General features: G+C 52.7%; 1 protein-coding gene across 2 annotated transcripts in view; it reads left to right on the top strand.

Moving 5' to 3' along the window:
- PALS1 (protein associated with LIN7 1, MAGUK p55 family member) overlaps positions 1 to 21,095 on the top strand; it is a 55,178-nt gene that overhangs the window by 794 nt on the left and 33,289 nt on the right. The window contains exons 1-3 of one of the 2 annotated variants that reach the window (XM_075330503.1): positions 7,126 to 7,844; positions 10,276 to 10,725; positions 16,451 to 16,659. In XM_075330503.1, the coding sequence (XP_075186618.1) occupies positions 10,362 to 10,725; positions 16,451 to 16,659 (573 nt within the window). In that variant the 5' untranslated portion in view covers positions 7,126 to 7,844; positions 10,276 to 10,361. Of the gene's footprint in view, positions 1 to 7,125; positions 7,845 to 10,275; positions 10,726 to 16,450; positions 16,660 to 21,095 lie in introns of those variants that run through there. The other variant, XM_075330502.1, reaches the window with a different exon arrangement.

Here is a 21,095-nt window from a genome sequence, read left to right as displayed (position 1 = left end):
GTTTTCCAGAATTTTAACATGGACCTATCAGCGATGACTGATCTGTGAGGGTGCGTCATCCGGCAAAATCAGTCTCTCGGTGCTGCTGCCCCCGGTTGACACTCCTCAATTATGCAGTGCAGCTTTGTGGATGGAATCGTGGCCGCAGCATGACGCACGACTCATCTCTGGTAGGGCTCATGACTAAGGGGGCGCGCTCCAGAATCTCAAATTCCCATCAATCACCAGGTTTATGCATAATGTAGGAGCAGAGACCCTGATTCCTGATATCACATACAGGGTTACTTGCTGTGGATTGGTGAAATCATTTGTTTTTATCTTGGGAGGACTAGTTGTCTTATGCTGTGTAGTCCAGCGGCTCTCTCAACCACTAATTGGTATGTTTCTGCCTATGCACAGTTTATACAGCCAATCAGTGGTGTGGGTGGGATTTTACTGGGCTCAGCATTCAGAGATCTGTCAGACCTTTGCAGTAGAGAAAACAGGGATTTAAAGTGAACTTGTCAGGTCCCCGTGTCCCCAGGACCATGAGCAGTTCTGGGTGCATATTGCTAATCCCTGCCTATCAGTCCCTGTATACACTGGCATAGATAAAGAGATCTATAGAAACAGGATTCCTAAAGATCGCATATGATAATGAGCGCGGGGACTAGTCCCCTGGGTGTTACTTCCCCTGACTAGTCCGCCCTCTTAGTATGTTAGTACACCCACAGGGACGTGTTAACATGTTTTTCAATGCAGCGTCACCTGTGACCACTCTTCTGAATCCCAGCACTTCCGGTCATGCGCACTAGACCTCTCTGAAGCCATGACGTGTATACCCGGCTTCATACTGCGGATGACCGGAAGTGCCCGGCATTCAGAAGAGCGGTCACACCGCATACAGGCACGCACAGCACCACTGTAAAATGCTGCATTGAATAGCATGTTATTACACCCTTGTGGGCGTGCTACCATACTAAGAGGGTGGACTAGTCAGGGGATATAACGGCCTTGGGACTAGTCCCCGTGCTTATTATCATATGAGATCTTTAGAAATCCTTTTTCTATAGATCTCTTTATCTATGCTAGTGTATACAGGGACGGTCAGGCAGGGATTAGCAATATGCACAGAACTGCTCGTGGTGCCCGCTGCATATTACACCTGACAGCTTCACTTTTAAGTGCAGATGTTTTCTTGCAGATTGTCAATTGTTTCTTCATTTCCCTATATGCAAAAAACATGCGTTTTTTCCGCAGCAGTTTTCCTGCTAAGAGATGCAGTTTATGTGCAGAACAAATCTGCACCATGAGAACATACCCTTACCTGAGTATACCAACCACTCCAACATTAAGGGGCAGCACACTGCGAGTAATACAGAGCCAGTGTGATGTGGAAAAAAAAGTCGCATTCCACTCAGGCCAATATTACTCTGTGCCCACTCCTATGAGCAATTTTTTTTATCAGCCCTAATCAGACCAAGAAAACAATCGCAGTATGCTGCAAGTGCAATGCGATCCTTGTTTCTCTCGCACCCATTCAAGTCTATGGGAGCGAGAGGAACATCTCACTGCACTCGCATTACACCAGAGTGCAGTGTGATATACACATCAGCCAGCAACGCAGGCTCAGCAGTGCCGGCCCTCCCCCTCAGCAGTGCCGGTCTCCTTCCCCCCCCCCCCTCAGCAGTGTGGGCCCTCACCCCCCCCTTCCCTCAGCACTGCGGGGCCCCCCCTCCTCAGCACTGCGGGCTTCCCCCTCCTCAGCACTGCGGGCTTCCCCCTCCTCAGCACTGCGGGCTTCCCCCTCCTCAGCACTGCGGGCTTCCCCCTCCTCAGCACTGCGGGCTTCCCCCTCCTCAGCACTGCGGGCCCCTCCCTCAGCACTGCGGGGCCCCCCCTCAGCAGTGCGGGTCCTCCCCCCCCCTCCCCCTCAGCACTGCGGGCCCCCCCCTCAGCAGTGCGGGCTTCCCCCCCCCCCCCAGCAGTGCAGCCCCTTCTCCCCCCCCCCCTCAGCAGAGCGGGCCCTTCTCCCCCCCCCCCTCAGCAGAGCGGGCCCTTCTCCCCCCCCCCCTCAGCAGAGCGGGCCCTTCCCCCCCCCCCCATCTCAGCAGAGCGGGCCCTTCTCCCCCCCCACCCTCAGCAGAGCGGGCCCTTCTCCCCCCCCCCTCAGCAGAGCGGGCCCTTCTCCCCCCCCCCTCAGCAGAGCGGGCCCTTCTCCCCCCCCCCCCTCAGCAGAGCGGGCCCTTCTCCCCCCCCCCCTCAGCAGAGCGGGCCCTTCTCCCCCCCCCCCCTCAGCAGAGCGGGCCCTTCCCCCCCCCCCCTCAGCAGCGCGGGCCCTCCCCCTCCGCAGCTGTGGTCAGATTGAACGATTGGAACACACTCACATGATACTTGGCTCTCACTGTGCTGCAAACATGAGCTGAGTGTCATGCGTGCACTCGCACTAATCCCCGTGTGGCCCCGGCCCTTCTCACTACTGTTAGTTTTTCTTTTTGTGCTTTGCATTTTTTCTTTTTTCTTTCAGATCCCCGTCTTACAATTTTTCATAATTATTATTTTGTTTCATGTATTTTCATTATTTTATTTTTTTATTATTTTTTTACTTTTTTTTTTTTTTATTTAGAAATCTGCAGAAAGAAAAAAAAAGTAGCTTGTCACCATAGACTCTGTGACTTGTAGCATTCTTAATTTGTCGCTAGAGCTGTTTTTTTAATTTGTGCTTAACACAACTTTTTTTTTTTTTTTTCTTTTCTTAATTTTGACATTTCGAACTGTTACACTTTCATCTTTTCTCAATTCAGGCATTTCAATTTTTTTTCTCTCACCTTGGTATTATATAAGCTTTAGTCTTGCAAAAATGTTTACTTTTCTCCCACTTTTATGCTAAATGAGCCTTTTTTGAAAATTTTAATATATATATTATATTATATTATTATTATTTATTATTATTATATAAATATATATATATTTATTTTGTATTTTTTATTTTTATTTATTTTTTATATATAAAATTTTATATATAAAATTATTAATATTAAATAAAATAAAAATTATATTTATATTATATACGCTCACTTTTAGACATTTTCTTCTAATTTTTTTTCCCAGGATGTTTTTTTATATTTCTTAGCATGTAGAATAGGATTTTGAGAAGATGCACAGCAGGACGACACTTGGGGTGGTGTGCACAGTATTCCGGTACTAGGTGTAGATGATTGGGCACTTTGCCGGGTCGGTTCAGTGGATCTCTGTGGGGAAGAGATCCGATCCCGGTGCATGTGCACACAGCGGAGCGGCAGATTGCTGGTGTCTGTGGTGTGGGGGCAGGGAGTGATGTGCTGCGGAGTAGCTGGTACAGGGGAGATAGGAGATGTGATGGATGGTGCTACAGACGGGAGGGAGAAGGACTTCACCTCCTTGTCGGAAAATTAACTATAAATCCCGAGTAATCACAAAATGTAAAAATTAAAAAAAATTCATAAATATAATGATCCCCTCTCCTACATCTGTGCCATACAAATCCCATCTACAGAGGATTTGTGGTTAGATGTAGACACAACTATGGCTGCACACAGCTACTAGGAACGGAACAGCAGCGAGCGGAGCCAGAGCCAATCGCTGCTGTGTACCTATCAAAATGCCATCATCAGCCATTGCTGTATTTATATAGCGGAGTGGCTGACACCCCCCCCCCCCCCACCATGTGACCGCAGGGTGCTTATAGTCCTTCAATGAAGCCGGCCCAGGTGTCTGATCTGCACCTGTTAGGCTACTTTCACACATCCGGTTTGAGCCCTGCGGCTCAATCCGGCTGTGAAAACTATGCAACGGATGCGGTGAAAACACCGCATCCTTTGCATAAGTTTTTACATGCGGCCGGTCCGGTTTTTTCTGGTTGCGGCATGCTACTGAGCATGCGCAGTGGAAAATACCGCATGCGGCGACCGGATGCGGTTTTTTCCGCATCGCGCCGCATCCGGCCTCCATAGGGATGCATTGAAAAATGCGCCGCAGCGGCCGGATGCGGCGCGATGCGTTGTTTTTTGCCGGAGCAAAAAACGTTGCAGGGTACGTTCGATCCGGCCGCCGCATCGGCTAAATCTGCCGCATGCGGCAAAAACCGGACCGAACGCAAGCCCCTACGGCACAATGCGGCACTAATGTAAGTCAATGCAAAAAAAACCGCAATCGGCGTTACAAAAGCCGGTTGCGGTTTTTCTGCAGAACGCCGTATTGTGCCGCAGAGCAAAAATCCGGATGTGTGAAAGTACCCTTACCCCACCGCCCCCCGCCATGTGACCGCAGGGTGTCTCGGGTCCTTCTATGAAACCATGCCAGGTGATTGAACTTTGGAGGAGAACCTTAATTTTTCCATCTACTGCAATACTATGGTATAGAATTATGAAGATCCCCCCCCCCCCCTCCCGGGTTTGTGGATTAATAGTAATTGTAATATAGATAAAATAATCCTAAGTCATAAAACCCTCATTACAGAAATTAGAGAAAAAAAAATTAGTCTTGACGGTAACAGTGTGATTTATCTAAATATCAATTATTAGTTATATTGTACAGATAAATGCCAGAAAGTAAAATAAAAAATATCTAAACTCCAGAGTGTGTAAGGGTTAAGCAGTGAAGTGGCGCTGGTGATCTGCTCCACTGGATCCTTACAATTTGCCAAGCAAAGAGATGCCGTTAGTTGATGACGGCCAGCCTATCCTAGCAATAAATATCAAAGCCGCTCCACCCCCCAAAAAAAAAGAAAAAAAAAGTTTGGTTTTTTTTTTACGGGGGTTTTAGACTTTTGCCGCTATTACATCTCTATTGTCTTTGAGAGCAGATGTTGGAGGAAAGCAACATTGAGCATGTTCGATTTCAATATGCCCGGTCCTATCAAAGTATTAAAGGGTTTGTCTGCAAGTTTGTAACCACTGCAGACTTGTGACTCCTCGTTTTGCACAGTATGAGGATTCTCCAGGGCAGGGAGCAGGAGGTCACATGACCAGAAGTATGTAATTTACATACGCCCGGCCACATTCTGACTAGACTGTATCTGACCTTGCTCAATACGCTTGCATTGAGTAAGGCCGCGCATGTCTAGTTTGCATGTGACTGTACGTATGCAATATACATCCATCCGTCCACATTCTGACTACACTGTATAGGACTTTGCTCAGTATGCTTGCATTGAGTGAGGCAGCGTACTTCTAGTTGGCATGTGACTGTTTGTATGCGGTCTACATACGTCCGTCCACATTCTGTCTAGACTGCATCCAACCTTACTTAATACACTGGCATTGAACGAGGCCGCGGACTTCTTGTCAGCATATAAGCATGTGTTTTTAATAATAAATCTTTATTTCTATAGCGCCAACATATTCCGAAGCACTTTACAATTCAGAAGGTTCATATACAAACAAGTAACAGTTGTAGAAAATACAATAATTAGAGAAAAAAAAAAAACCCTCCTCCTGAGCGTTTACAATCTACAATTGTGATTTTATTTTTTTTCTTCTTCATATATCCGGCCCCATTCCAACTAGACTGCATCAGACTTGCACAATAGACTAGCTTTGAGCGAGGCTGCGCTCGTCTGGTTGGCATGCAATTTTCATATATCCGGTCACATTCCGACTGGACTACATCCGACCTTGCTCAATCCACTAGCTTTGAGCGAGGCTGCGCACGTCTAGTCGAGCTTTGACTGTATATATACAAACTGTAACAAACAATCCTCACACTGTGTGATACGTGATTTCACAAGTCTGCAGTCACATAGCATGAGAGACGACTAATATCCTTAGGCTTCAGAGCCCCTTTAAAGTATTTCTGCATTTCAAAGGGGCCTGGTTGGGATAATGTCTCGCCTCTGAACCCCTCAGGGCACTACAAGGTACTGCATCCTGACAAAGATGCAGGGCTTACCCCCAGGGACCTGGAAGACCAGTGCCGGTACCACCAAAACACATAACATCCTCAGTTTTCCACTTCCAATTAGTGATGACTGACTAGTCCGGGACCCAATGGATGGCCACCCAGAGGTGGAGCCAATCCAGTCCACTAGACAACAACCCGGTGGGAGGGGATAAACAGACACAGACAGACACTCGGACAGTAAGGAGTCCGTTAGTGACGGTTGAAGGGGACGGACGTGTCTTCAGATGGGGTCGTGTGACAGTGACCTAGGTGCCAAGGAGTACTTTTGCCAGGGAGGGTACAGTCAGGTACCTCTGGAACCAGAGCACCGACGGGGCACAGGGCCGTAGGTCAGGCGACAGCTTCAGACAACCTAGCAAATACCTGCACAGTGAGGGGACCTTCATGAACCTCACTGCCCCAAGAATCCGGGGGCACAGCAGTAAAGATTGAGCCAGGGACCGGAACCGAACACCGACCCTATAGGGTTCACACTGCTGGCCTTACGGATCAGAGACTGCCGACAGACAGTAAGGGACCCACCAATGCTCCAGGCTACGGGGTCCCACCAACAAGTGAAAGGTGTCGGGGAAAGAGACTACCAGGTCACCACACCGCCACTGGGACACAAGGGACCAGGGGTCTGAACCAGCCGTCCTCAGAGCCACAGCTCAACACCACTGTGCGTACACAGAAGTTGCACTGCATCCCCATTGTGTGGTCTCCATTCTTTCTGCGACGGATTCCTCCATTCACTCCCTGGGGCCCGGCTCTACTTGTGGGGGGCCTACCATCCCGGCTGCCACCACCATCAGCCCCAGCGGTAACAGACTGTGCAGCGGCGGTTCCATCACCATAACCGCAAGTGGCGTCACAATACAAACGCTTTCATTCCCCGGTATATAACCCCTATTAAAAAGCGTCCCCAGGGTCACTGAGCTGGGCATCGGCCGTTACACAACCGTGACACATTATCCCCATACATATACGGCCTGGGACCGAGTACCCCATTGCCCTGGGCGACGCAATACCCTGACCCCTTTAAGGAGTAGGCTGGTATCTCGTACGGCCGGTCTTGGTTATATCACAAGGGGACGGTCCTGCCCCTTCCTATTTTGCGGTGAGTAATGTCGGCGGTGACTCCCTTCATTAATAAGAGCTCAGTGCCAAGACATTGTTTATTCTGCATATTTAAGATTCCTTCCTCGGCCTTTGCCAGTTCCGATCCGTCCTATATATTTTCCAATCCGAGGCTCTGTGCCGGTGACCGGGTCCGTGCCATGGTCCAGACGGGGCAGTGTAAGACACCTGAGCGGCACAAGGCAGCGCGCCGGGACTTGTACTGCCGACTCCTAGATTGTGGATTACACAAGCCCGCGTCTTGTCATACAAGTCTTCCCAGATGATTCACCGCGAGGCTCTGGAGAGGAGCAGCACCGGATGACGAGGGCTGAGATCACCTTCTATTTACACGGTGGCTCCGGGCCGGGCGGCCTTTGTGTGCCGCGTTCCCAGGCTTGCCCACCAGTTGCTAAAGGAACGGATGGTCTGGACCTAAGGAATGCTGGTGGAATGCTAATCCCTTTTGTAAGACGGGAGAATTCCGAAAACGTCAGTCCCCAAAGCAGGGCGTCCGGAGAGTCACAGGACTCCTGTATGTCTTAGGGAAAAGGGGGCTGGCTTTGCTATCAAAATGATCCGTCAGCCAGCCCCCTTCACCTCTGTGGACAAGGTTTTGTTTCTTGCTTTTTTTTTTTTACACTTCCAGTTTACATTTAGATAAAAATCGTTATGAATATTTTCCGTAAATAATTGTTCTGCACCTCGGAGACATTTCACAGCCCGTCCCGTGATGTTATTATAGCAAAGTCATTCTGTTGTTTTTTACTTCCTGGTCATGTGGGAGGAGCATGCAAAAAAGAGCAACAGAAGTGTAAAGCATGGGGGTAAGCAAGCCGCAGGAGCATTCGGATTTGTAATATGGATACGCTTTGATTTATTAGCAGTAGTACCCTTCTGTTTTCTTCTTGGAGTATTGGAGGGGCCCCGCTAGGTTGCTATCAGCTGCGGCAGGCTGGGGTGTCTGCACAGTGTCAGGCAGCAGATCAGCAGCCGCATTCTTCACATTGTTCTCATACTTCACTCCTGAGAGCCTGTTCACCTTAGGACAAGGAGCTCGGCCTTTCTGGAGGATGCCTTGCATCATACCTGTATACACAGAGACTTGACCTTCTGTGACTATAGAAGAGTACAGATTTTCAGCCCCCCCCCCCCCCCCCCCGCACCGCCCAGTGGATTATCCCATTCACTGATTATCTGTCTACTATGCCCTGATCTGGAATCTACAACACCCACCATTCACTATTTCATTCTGTAACCGCTCACATGTGTCCTTTATAAAAATAATATGAAAATAAATATATATTTTATACAGTGAATGAAACCCCCTATTAGTACCTTTTGGCGGACCGCCGGTGCCTTTGTATTATAAAATCATGCTCAAACATTTTTACCTAGAGCTGATTTTGTTGTGCTGGGCTTATACCAAACGCATCACACATCATTTCTTCCTGGAGAAGCAGTCGCAGACCAATCCTGGGCATCGAAAGCAAATGCTGGGCTGAGAAATAGGACTTGCTGGGCTGGGTCAGCCTTGCCTGAGACAAGAGGAGCTGATTTGGGCTGTATCAGGTTTGCCAGATCACTGAGAGCCAGGGTGGGCTTTTATTGAGATCATAGGGAGCCAGGTTGAGCTTGCTGGGACCACAGGCATTGGGTCTAGGTCAGCCACGCTGGGACCATGGGGAGCAGAGTCTGGCTGGGCTTGGTTGGCCCATGGGGAGCCAGGTTGAGCTTGTGGGACCACGGGCACTGGGTCTAGGTCGGCCACGCCGGGACCATGGGGAGCCAGGTCCAGTTGCGCTTGGTTGGCCCATGGGGAGCCCGGTTGAGCTTCTGGGACCACGGGCACTTGGGTCTAGGTCGGCCATGCCGGGACCATGGGGAGTCAGGTCTGGTTGGGCTTGGTTGGCCCATGGGGAGCCAGGTCTGGTTGGACTTGGTTGGCCCATGGGGAGCCAGGTCTGGTTGGGCTTGGTTGGCCCATGGGGAGCCAGGTTGAGCTTGTGGGACCACGGGCCCTGGGTCTAGGTCAGCCATGCCGGGACCATGGGGAGCTGGATCTGGTTGAGCTTGCCTGGACCGTGGGGAGCCGGCGTCTGTCTTGGCCGGCACCACGGGGAGACTGATTGGTCCGATCGTTTTTGGTTGCTGAGTAAGAGGGAATGGTAGCACTTCCAAGACTACTAGGCCAGAGTGGGGATTTGCTTTGACAGCTGGGGAGAGTGGACGCAATTTTTCTTGCTGTGGTTGGCGGTAACTTTTAGTACTAAAGAGGCGACATAGCTGTTACTGTAAGGGTACATGCCCACAATCTGGACCTGCTGTGTCCCGGATGCAGGAGACCGCAGCTGCTCATGCACACAATCCAGGCTCGGGCAGCTGCGGTCTCTGTTCTCCCTGCGGACGTTAGCGGCTCCGCAGCAGAGAATTGACGTCCTGTGGCTCGGGAAGCCGCACCGCAGGTCACTTTGCGCTGTGCAGCCGTACACGCACAGTGGGCAGGAGATTTCTAGAAATCCATCCAGTATCACGCAGCGTTTTACACCCGGTGGAAACACTCTGCATCCACAACACTGTGAACCCTGATTGGGGGCACGGGGCTAAGGCTACGTCCTCGTGATGAGTCTTTTGCTGCGTCTTTGCTGTTGCAGACGGTCCGTCCCTATTAGCTACCAGTTTTTGTTTCTCTTTGGTCTGTTTTTGATACTTCCTGGTACTTGCCCTTCTTTTCTTTTTTTCTTTCTATGCATTTCAAGGGGAAAACGCGGAGAAATGTGTAGACGCTGAGGGTTTCTGCACAGGAAGCATGCATAACCCCACACCCTGCTGGCTGGAGTGTGGTGACAGCCCCGGTGGTGATTATCTCCTGAGCCCCCTACCTAAGCTCATTAGCCGCCCGCTCTCCTCTTTATAGCCACATGGCCGCTCAGCCGGACTTGTGATAAGCGGGTGGCAATGTGATTTTTTTCATTAGCCGGTGTACAGGGGCTTCATTGTTCTCCTCTGCTGTTATTAAGCCTCTCGGGTTTGGGGTCAGGTTGGTCTTTTGTGGCTGAAAGTTTACTGCCAACATCCCAGCCCTCTGTGTGGTCTAATATAAGGGGGAGCTCTGAATTGGGCAATCCCTCTATTACTCCTCCTGGTAATGCATGAATACCTTAATAACTTGGTGTTTGGACTGGTAACGCCCAATTGTCAATTTATTCTGTTCGTTTTCCTAACCCATCTAATCGCTATTTTTGTCTTTTTTCCTAGGTACCCTGCCATTCAGAAAGGACGATGGGCCGCGAAATAGCTAGTCGGACTTTCCTGTACCTGTGAACGCGGCGCTCTCTGCAGCCATGACCACTTCCCACGTGAACGGTCACGTAACGGAGGACTCTGACAGCGAGAAGCAGAGCGCGGATCTGTCTCCGGACGAGCCGCAGAGACACCGAGAAATGGCGGTGGACTGCCCGGGGGACTTGGGCACCAGGGCCATGCCGGTACGGCGGAGCGCTCAACTGGAACGCATCCGCCAGCAGCAAGAGGACATGAGGCGGAGGCGGGAAGAGGAGGGAAGGAAGCAGGATCTGGACGTCAACTCTTCCATGAGGCTCAAAAAGTTGGCACAGACCTTTCCCAAAACTGGAATAGATAACCCTATTTTTGATACGGACGAAGGACTCGTTCTAGAAAGTCCGAGCCGGGCGGTAAAAGTGTTAGGTAAGGACGTGATTGGTGGGCTGCGTACCCTGGGCAAGAAACACCCCCCATGGTATGTTACGGAGCCAAGAACAAGGATTCTGTGTTTTGCACAAGTTTTCAACCCTTTTATTCATTAAAAGCCAAGTTCTAAAGGCAACCTAAGGGTACATTAACGCCATTGTCCCATTTTTGCGGTCCGCAAAATTCTTTCCATTTTTTCCACGGATGCATCTGTGTGACATCCACATCAGTTCCGTATACGGTCCGTGTGCCTTAAGTGTTTTACATTCAATCAAAAGCTAGAAAGATAGATGGATAGATAGACATATATAGTGTCCCACTCCCCTGCATTTTGTAATCTTGCACCCTTTGGTGCCTTTCATGTGGCACTAAGGGGTGTTTAGCCTTCTATTTAGCCAAAAAATAATTTAAAAAAACGACGTGGGGTCCCCCCTATTTTTTGTAGTTTGCTAAGATGAAGCAGATAGCAACAGCCTGCAGGCTCCGGCTGGCAGCTTCACCTTGGCTGGTAATCGAAAACAGAGGGCAACCCACGCTGTTATTTTAAATTAAATAATTTAAAACAAAAAATGTGGGGTGCCCCCCAAATTAGATCACCAGCCAAGGTAAAGTGGACAGCTGTGGTATGATATTCTCCGACTAGGGAGGTCCACAGTTATTGGACCCTCCCCAGCCTAAAAATAGCAGGCAGCAGCTGCCCCAGAAGTGGCGCATCCATTAGATGTGCCAATCCTGGCACTTCGCCTCAGCTCATCCCGTTGTCCTGGTGCGGTGGCAAACCAGGTAATATATGGGGTTGATAGCAGCTGTGTAATATCACCTGGCATCAAGCCCCGGGGTTAGTGATGTCACGGCGTAACATGACTTCCCAACAAAATAGGGGGCGGGATATGGGCTCAGAACCTGAGCATATTTCATACTTGGTGGGTACAGGCTGTGTTATACAGCCAGCACCTGGCTCTAACAGCAGCTTCCATCGTTGCTGTTCAACCGTTTGGATGCCGCTGTCAATCTTGAACTGAGGCTTTTAAAGGGTTCCAATGTGTGCACTCACAAGGTGGGAGTCCTTGGGTGACGGGCTAATGAAGACCCATATCATCACTTTTACCATTCCCTGATTAAAAAAAAAAAAAAAGAGGTGCAAAATGAGCATAAACGGCGAGATTTAGGATAAGGAGGTCCCTATGATGTCCTGTGTGACCCTGGCAGGTTACCGGGTGCACAGTGCACTCTATGGAACGCTTACCTCCTAGGCGCGGCTGCGGCTTCACACTGTAATTACAGGTATTTAATAGTCAGGTATTGCCTAACATCTGTCCACAGCTGATCACACCGGCGGTGGCTTATCAGCAGGGCTGAAGCAGGAGAGAGCAAAAAAAAATGATATAATAATTAATTTATTTATTTGTATCATTTTTTTTTCTCTGCTGTCTGGCGGAGTGTTTGTTTTTGTGGGTTTTTTTGTGTTTTTTTTTTTTTTTTTTTTTTTTGGGGGAGGGTTTTTTCCTTCCTCTTTAATCCGAATATTCAGACTAATTTATTTTGCTATTTCATTTGGACATTTTTAAACTCAGCAATACTAAATATGTCTATTTTTATATTTATTTCTAATGGGGCAAAAGGGGTATGATTTGTACTTTATTGATTTTTTTTTTTTTAAATAAAAAAAACTATTGAAACATATGAATATTTTTGTTTCAATAGTTTTTGATTTATTTAATTTTTTTTAAAAATAACACATAACCAGTCCGTTTTTTTCCATATTTTTAAAACTTTTTACTGTATTTACTTGTCTCCTTATGGGACTTGACTGTGACTCTCATGACTCTAAAAATTGTAGATTCACGTTGAAGGCATCAAACTATGAATTAACACAAAAAAGTGTGAAACAACTGAAAATATGTCTTATATTCTAGGTTCTTCAGAGTAGCCACCTTTTGCTTTGATTACTGCTTTGCACAGTCTTAGCATTCTCTTGATGAGCTTCAAGAGGTAGTCACCGGAAATGGTTTTCCAACAGTCTTGAAGGAGTTCCCAGAGATGCTTAGCACTTGTTGGCCCTTTTGCCATCACTCTGTGGTCCAGCTCACCCCAAACCATCTCGATTGGGTTCAGGTCTGGTGACTGTGGAGGCCAGGTCATCTGGTGTAGCACCCCATCACTCTCCTTCTTAGTCACATAGCCCTTACACAGCCTGGAGGTGTGTTTGGGGTCATTGTCCTGTTGAAAAATAAATGATGCTCCAACTAAACGCAAACCGGATGGAATAGCACGCCGCTGCAAGATGCTGTGGTAGCCATGCTGGTTCTGTATGCCTTCAATTTTGAATAAATCCCCAACAGTGTCAACAGCAAAGCACCCCCACACCATCACACCTCCTCCTCCATGCTTCACGGTGGCAACCAGCCATGTAGAGTCCATCCGTTCACCTTTTCTACAAAGACACGGTGGTTGGATCCAAAGATCTCAAATTTGGACTCATCAGACCAAAGCACAGATCTCCACTGGTCTAATGTCCATTCCTTGTGTTCTTTACCCAAACAAGTCTCTTCTGCTTGTTGCCTGTCCTTAGCAGTGATTTCCTAGCAGCTATTTTACCATGAAGGCTGCTGCACAAAGTCTCCACTTAAGGCTGGAGTCACACTTGTGATTAACTCCCGACCTTAAAAATATCAGCCAGCAGCCGCCCAGAATTGCCACATCAATTAGATGCGACAGTCCCGAGACTGTACCCCGCTCCTCACAAATTGCTTAGGTGCGGTGGCAATCGAGGTAATAAGAGTTAATGGCAGCAGCCCATAGCTGCCACTAAGTCCTAGATTAATCATGGCAGGCGTCTCCCCGAGATACTTTCCATGATTAACCTGTAAGTTAAAGAAAATAAACACATACACCCAAAAATCCTTTTATTTGAAATAAATGACAAAAATAAACACCCTCTTTCACCACTTTATTCAAGTCCCCAAATACCCCTCCAGGTCTGACGTAATCCACAGAGGTCCCAGGATGCTTTCAGCTCTGCTACATTAGAAGCTGACAGAGAGCAGTCACAGACCACAACCTCTCTCTGTGAGCTCCCCGCAGCGACTGAAGTGAGCCGCGCTATCAGCGATGACATCACTCAGGTTACCCGCGGTCACAGTTTTCAGCTGGAGGACTGCAGCTGTTGCCGCAGGTAACCTCCGTGACGGCACAGCTGATCGCGCAGATCACTTCAGTCACTCAGGGGATTTGCGGTCACCAGTGAGACCTTCACCGGTGACCGAAAATCAGGCCATGACACACAGACAGAGCTGCGGGGTGACAATGAAGTCGGGTGAAGTTCATCTGACCTCATTCTGATCGTGCGGCTCTCTCTGTGTCTGCTGTCAGTGGCCATGTAGCAGAGCTGAATGGCAGATGACATAGCTGCTGAGAATAAAAACGGATCACATCCGCATCAAACACGGATTGCACACGGACTACAATCTAGAGAAAAATACCAGAATCGCATTGCAGTTGCATTGCACATGGATCAACATTTGGACAGAGCTCATGCTACTTTCTAGCAGGAGAATCGGTCCGATTTTCCAATCGCAAGTGTGACTCCAGCCTAACAGTTGTTCTAGAGATGTCAGCTGCTAGAACTCTGTGTGGCATTGATCTGGTCTCTAATCTGAGCTGCTGTTAACCTGCAATTTCTGAGGCTGGTGACTCGGATATACTTATCCTCCGCAGCAGAGGTGACTCTTGGTCTTCCTTTCCTGGTGCGGTCCTCATGTGAATCAGTTTCTTTGTAGCGTTGATGGTTTTTGCCCCTGCACTTGGGGACACTTTTAAAGTTTTCCCAATTTTTCGGACTGACTGACCTTCATTTCTTAAAGTAATGATGGCCACTCGTTTTTCTTTACTTAGCTGCTTTTTTTCTTGCCATAATACAAATTCTAACAGTCTATTCAGTAGGACTATCAGCTGTGTATCCACCAGGCATCTGCACAACACAACTGATGGTCCCAACCCCATTTATAAGGCAAGAAATCCCACTTATTAAACCTGACAGGGCACACCTGTGAAGTGACAACCATTTCCGGTGACTACCTCTTGAAGTTCATCAAGAGAAATGCCAAGAGTGTGCAAAGCAGTCATCAAAGCAAAAGGTGGCTACTTTGAAGAACCTAGAATATAAGACATATTTTCAGTTTAAGTATTTCATTCCACATGTGGTAATTCATAGTTTTGATGCCTTCAATGTGAATCTACAATTTTTAGAATCCTTAAAATAAAGAAAACTCTTTGAATAAGAAGGTGTGTCCAAACTTTTGGTCTGTACTGTATATATAGGTGAAAAGTCGTGAATGAGTTGTTAAGACGAGGCTCGGACAGTAAGAGATTTAGTAAACTGCTTGATTCCCAGGAGAAATTCACCAAATAAAGCCCCGTCGTGTTGTATCCTTCTATCCGCACGGTCCTCCAGGGCGAGATTACTGCGACCTTCATTGTTGCATTTTTGGATTTTCTCACACATCTGAACGCTCACATGGCCAGACTGAATTTAAGGCAGCTCTCTGTGGCCATCTGCCGGGCAAACGGAAGCGAGAGCATGATGGCCATGTTCTTTGAGAAGCCCAAAGCCCCCATATGAGCATGTGTGGACCACCACTACTATAGACTGTGTTCGGAGCTGGGGGGAATTTGATCCTCATTCTCCAAAAAGCAAGTTATTCCCTATCCGTTGAATAAGGGATAGCTTGCTGAATGCTGGGACTTCCAGGGACCCTTACTTGGGGAACCTGAAACCCTTATAACCGGGGTCTGCAGCCCTGACCGGATTGGCTTTGTTGATGCGCATGCGCGGTTTCTGCTGGAAATGGCCACTGTACTGCAGTCCCATAGACAATGAAGGGAGCTTCCAGAGCCCTGATAGAAGTATCCCAGGGGAATTTATTCCCTTTCAGGGCTCTGGAAGCTCCATTCATTGTCTATGGTACTGCCCGTACAGTGGCCATTTCCAGCAGAAACCACGCATGTGCATCAACGAAGCCAATCCAGTCAGGACTGCAGACCCCGGTTATAGGGGGTTCAGGATCCCCAAGTAAGGGTCCCTGGAGGCCCCAGCAATCAGCAAGCTATCCCTTTATTCAACAGATAAAGTATCCCAGGGGAATTTATTCCCTGTCTGTTGCTTTTGCAGGAATAACTCATTAAGGTGAGATTTGCCGGCACAGAATCGGTGATCCCCAGGTTCTACCATGGCATTGGTGGTACCGATACGTCTATATAGTGCATAGCGCTCTGTGTAGTCGTCGATGTAGCGGTCGTAACCGGGGACCGGACCTGAGTTTACATCCCACGCCTGTAAATGTTACATTTCCATAAAGCCTGCGGTGTGTGGGCCGCTCTCTCGTGGCTGCGCGTGGCCACGTGTGTAGACAGTGGGATCACCATTGGCAGCGGCGCTGACTTGCATCTGATTACTGCCCACATAGCAGGGCTCCCGTTTACTGTACACAGCTGGCCTTTATTCCTGCCACTCAAAGCCTCATTGTGCGGTTCACTGCTCGTTGTCTGTCTTCAGACGCGCTCCCCCTCCTCGTCATCACCTCCTTCACACTGACCGGCTCCTGTACTTGAACCCTGGTGACAGCTGTAGGGAGGGTCCGCAGTGCCGGCTCGCTTCTCGGCTGTCCTGGGTATATTTCTCTCTTTTGGGTTGATAAAGGTGTGGTTTCTCCCTCTTTTGCAGAATTGGAAGATTTGGTGGGCTCGCTGAAGGAGATCCAGCACACTCTGGTAGACTGTCAGAGCCAGGAGGACCTCAGCTTACTCCTACATCTAGCGCAGAACGCAGACTTCCAGAACGCATTCAAAATCCACAATGCTGTGGCCGTGCACATGAACAAAGCCAGCCCCCCGTACCCACTGTCCCCCAATCTGCAGGAGCTGAGCCACGAGGTACGTGCCCCCTGGGTTTTTTTTTTTTTCTAGCTTTTACTTCCTATTGTGTGGATAGGACAGATATGCCAGGTAGACACCCCCCCCCCCCCCCCGACCAATGTTTCTATGCATCTGGACGACATAAAGAAAGATGGAGGCTTCCAATCTGCCGAGTGACTTCCCCAGACTATGGCCTCTGCTCACATGTTGGCGGGGTGTCCTTGACATCATCAAACGTGTCTTGGAAACTATTTTCTCTATGGATCATTTTTTGTCTCCTGCAACTGGGGCATCCAAAGGGGCCCTAATTACAGGGGAATAAATCTATGTGCCGTGCCACACGTTCCTCGCAGGCCTGACCTAGGTGTCATGACGCCAGAGAACCAGCCATCACATGCCGTATTTTTTTGGTTTCTAAGATGCACTGGATTATGACACACCCCAAATTTAGAGGGGGAACAAAAAGGGGGGTCGATCTTACAATCCAGTGGTGTCTTACCAGGGGGAGGAGGGACAGTAGCGATGGTGGGGCGGGGTCACAGGAGGGAGGGGCGGTGGTAGAGCAGGTTGATGCGGCGGGGTGTCCCAGATGCTGTGAGGTAGGCAACTTCCAGAAGCTGTGGGGCACTGTGCTGGGGTGTGGCCTGCAGAGCGCGGTGCTGTGGGCTGCTGTGCTGGGGCCTGCAGAGTGCGGTGCTGTGGGCTGCTGTGCTCGGGTGTGGCCTGCAGTGTGCGGTGCTGTGGGCTGCTGTGCTGGGGCCTGCAGTGTGCGGTGCTGTGGGCTGCTGTGCTGGGGCCTGCAGTGTGCTGTGCTGGGGCCTGCAGAGCACGGTGCTGTGGGCTGCTGTGCTGGGGCCTGCTGTGTGCTGTGCTGGGGCCTGCAGAGCGCGGTGCTGTGGGCTGCTGTGCTGGGGCCTGCAGTGTGCTGTGCTGGGGCCTGCAGAGCACGGTGCTGTGGGCTGCTGTGCTGGGGCCTGCAGAGCGCGGTGATGTGGGCTGCTGTGCTCGGGTGTGGCCTGCAGTGTGCGCTGCTGTGCTGGGGCCTGCAGTGTGCGGTGCTGTGGGCTGCTGTGCTGGGGCCTGCAGTGTGCGGTGCTGTGGGCTGCTGTGCTGGGGCCTGCAGTGTGCTGTGCTGGGGCCTGCAGAGCACGGTGCTGTGGGCTGCTGTTCTGGGGCCTGCAGAGCACGGTGCTGTGGGCTGCTGTGCTGGGGCCTGCTGTGTGCTGTGCTGGGGCCTGCAGTGTGCTGTGCTGGGGCCTGCAGTGTGCTGTGCTGGGGCCTGCAGAGCACGGTGCTGTGGGCTGCTGTGCTGGGGCCTGCAGAGCGCGGTGCTGGGGCCTGCAGTGTGCTGTGCTGGGGCCTGCAGAGCACGGTGCTGTGGGCTGCTGTGCTGGGGTGTGGCCTGCAGTGTGCGGTGCTGTGGGCTGCTGTGCTGGGGCCTGCAGTGTGTGGTGCTGTGGGCTGCTGTGCTGGGGCCTGCAGTGTGCTGTGCTGGGGCCTGCAGAGCACGGTGCTGTGGGCTGCTGTGCTGGGGCCTGCAGAGCACGGTGCTGTGGGCTGCTGTGCTGGGGCCTGCAGAGCGCGGTGCTGTGGGCTGCTGTGCTGGGGCCTGCAGAGCACGGTGCTGTGGGCTGCTGTGCTGGGGCCTGCAGAGCGCGGTGCTGGGGCCTGCAGTGTGCTGTGCTGGGGCCTGCAGAGCACGGTGCTGTGGGCTGCTGTGCTGGGGTGTGGCCTGCAGTGTGCGGTGCTGTGGGCTGCTGTGCTGGGGCCTGCAGTGTGTGGTGCTGTGGGCTGCTGTGCTGGGGCCTGCAGTGTGCTGTGATGGGGCCTGCAGAGCGCGGTGCTGTGGGCTGCTGTGCTGGGGCCTGCAGTGTGTGGTGCTGTGGGCTGCTGTGCTGGGGCCTGCAGAGCGCGGTGCTGTGGGCTGCTGTGCTGGGGCCTGCAGTGTGCTGTGCTGGGGCCTGCAGAGCGCGGTGCTGTGGGCTGCTGTGCTGGGGCCTGCAGAGCGCGGTGCTGTGGGCTGCTGTGCTGGGGCCTGCAGTGTGCTGTGCTGGGGCCTGCAGAGCGTGGTGCTGTGGGCTGCTGTGCTGGGGCCTGCAGTGTGCGGTGCTGTGGGCTGCTGTGCTGGGGCCTGCAGTGTACTGTGCTGGGGCCTGCTGAGCGCGGTGCTGTGGGCTGCTGTGCTGGGGCCTGCAGTGTGCTGTGCTGGGGCCTGCTGAGCGCGGTGCTGTGGGCTGCTGTGCTGGGGCCTGCAGTGTGCTGTGCTGGGGCCTGCAGAGCGCGGTGCTGTGGGCTGCTGTGGGCTGCTGTGCTGGGGCCTGCAGTGTGCTGTGCTGGGGCCTGCAGAGCACGGTGCTGTGGGCTGCTGTGCTGGGGCCTGCAGTGTGCTGTGCTGGGGCCTGCAGAGCACGGTGCTGTGGGCTGCTGTGCTGGGGCCTGCAGAGCGCGGTGATGTGGGCCGCTGTGCTGGGGTGTGGCCTGCAGTGTGCGGTGCTGTGGGCTGCTGTGCTGGGGCCTGCAGAGCGCGGTGATGTGGGCCGCTGTGCTGGGGTGTGTCCTGCAGTGTGTGGTGCTGTGGGCTGCTGTGCTGGGGCCTGCAGAGCGCGGTGCTGTGGGCTGCTGTGCTGGGGCCTGCAGAGCGCGGTGCTGTGGGCTGCTGTGCTGGGGCCTGCAGAGCGCGGTGCTGTGGGCTGCTGTGCTGGGGCCTGCAGAGCGCGGTGCTGTGGGCTGCTGTGCTGGGGCCTGCAGAGCGCGGTGCTGTGGGCTGCTGTGCTGGGGCCTGCAGAGCGCGGTGCTGTGGGCTGCTGTGCTGGGGCCTGCAGAGCGTGGTGCTGTGGGCTGCTGTGCTGGGGCCTGCAGTGTGCTGTGCTGGGGCCTGCAGAGCGCGGTGCTGTGGGCTGCTGTGCTGGGGCCTGCAGAGCGCGGTGCTGTGGGCTGCTGTGCTGGGGCCTGCAGAGCGCGGTGCTGTGGATGCTGTGCTGGGGCCTGCAGAGCGCGGTGCTGGGGCCTGCAGAGCGCGGTGCTGTGGGCTTTTGTGCTGGGGCCTGCAGAGCGCTGTGCTGGGGCCTGCAGAGCGCGGTGCTGTGGGCTGCTGTGCTGGGGCCTGCAGAGCGCTGTGCTGGGGCCTGCAGAGCGCTGTGCTGGGGCCTGCAGAGCGCTGTGCTGGGGCCTGCAGAGCGCTGTGCTGGGGCCTGCAGAGCGCTGTGCTGGGGCCTGCAGAGCGCTGTGCTGGGGCCTGCAGAGCGCTGTGCTGGGGCCTGCAGAGCGCTGTGCTGGGGCCTGCAGAGCGCTGTGCTGGGGCCTGCAGAGCGCTGTGCTGGGGCCTGCAGAGCGCTGTGCTGGGGCCTGCAGAGCGCTGTGCTGGGGCCTGCAGAGCGCTGTGCTGGGGCCTGCAGAGCGCTGTGCTGGGGCCTGCAGAGCGCTGTGCTGGGGCCTGCAGAGCGCTGTGCTGGGGCCTGCAGAGCGCTGTGCTGGGGCCTGCAGAGCGCTGTGCTGGGGCCTGCAGAGCGCTGTGCTGGGGCCTGCAGAGCGCTGTGCTGGGGCCTGCAGAGCGCTGTGCTGGGGCCTGCAGAGCGCTGTGCTGGGGCCTGCAGAGCGCTGTGCTGGGGCCTGCAGAGCGCTGTGCTGGGGCCTGCAGAGCGCTGTGCTGGGGCCTGCAGAGCGCTGTGCTGTGGGCTGCTGTGCTGGGGCCTGCAGAGCGCTGTGCTGTGGGCTGCTGTGCGCTGTGCTGGGGCCTGCTGTGCGCTGTGCTGGGGCCTGCAGAGCGCGGTGCTGTGGGCTGCTGTGCTGGGGCCTGCAGAGCGCGGTGCTGTGGGCCGCTGTGCTGGGGTGTGACCTGCAGTGTGCGGTGCTGTGGGCCGCTGTGCTGGGGCCTGCAGAGCGCGGTGCTGTGGGCCGCTGTGCTGGGGCCTGCAGAGCGCGGTGCTGTGGGCCGCTGTGCTGGGGCCTGCAGAGCGCGGTGCTGTGGGCCGCTGTGCTGGGGCCTGCAGAGCGCGGTGCTGTGGGCCGCTGTGCTGGGGCCTGCAGAGCGCGGTGCTGTGGGGCGCGGTGCTGGGGCCTGCAGAGCGCGGTGCTGGGGCCTGCAGAGCGCGGTGCTGGGGCCTGCAGAGCGCGGTGCTGGGGCCTGCAGAGCGCGGTGCTGGGGCCTGCAGAGCGCGGTGCTGGGGCCTGCAGAGCGCGGTGCTTTGGTGCTGTGGGCTGTTGTGTTGCGAGCTGTGAGGCAAGGGCAGCCTGAAGATGTCGGTGGTGCGGGCTTCAAAGAAATGGCGTCCAGAGTCGGCGCGTGCGCAGATTGAGCTATTTGTTCAATGACAAGCCGAAATCTCCTCTGCGCACGCGCCACCTCTGGTCACCATTTTTTTTAAGTCCCCTGCTAGAAGATCAGTGAGTTGGAGGCAGCGCATGAGTGAGTGCTCCCTCTGCGCGAGTGAGTGCTCCCTCTGCGCAGGTGAGTG

Source organism: Anomaloglossus baeobatrachus, chromosome 12, assembly GCF_048569485.1.
Source record: "Anomaloglossus baeobatrachus isolate aAnoBae1 chromosome 12, aAnoBae1.hap1, whole genome shotgun sequence".
Lineage (NCBI taxonomy): Eukaryota > Metazoa > Chordata > Amphibia > Anura > Aromobatidae > Anomaloglossus > Anomaloglossus baeobatrachus.
Note: the sequence above shows the minus strand (reverse complement) of the source record. Positions and strands in the feature narration are given on the sequence as shown.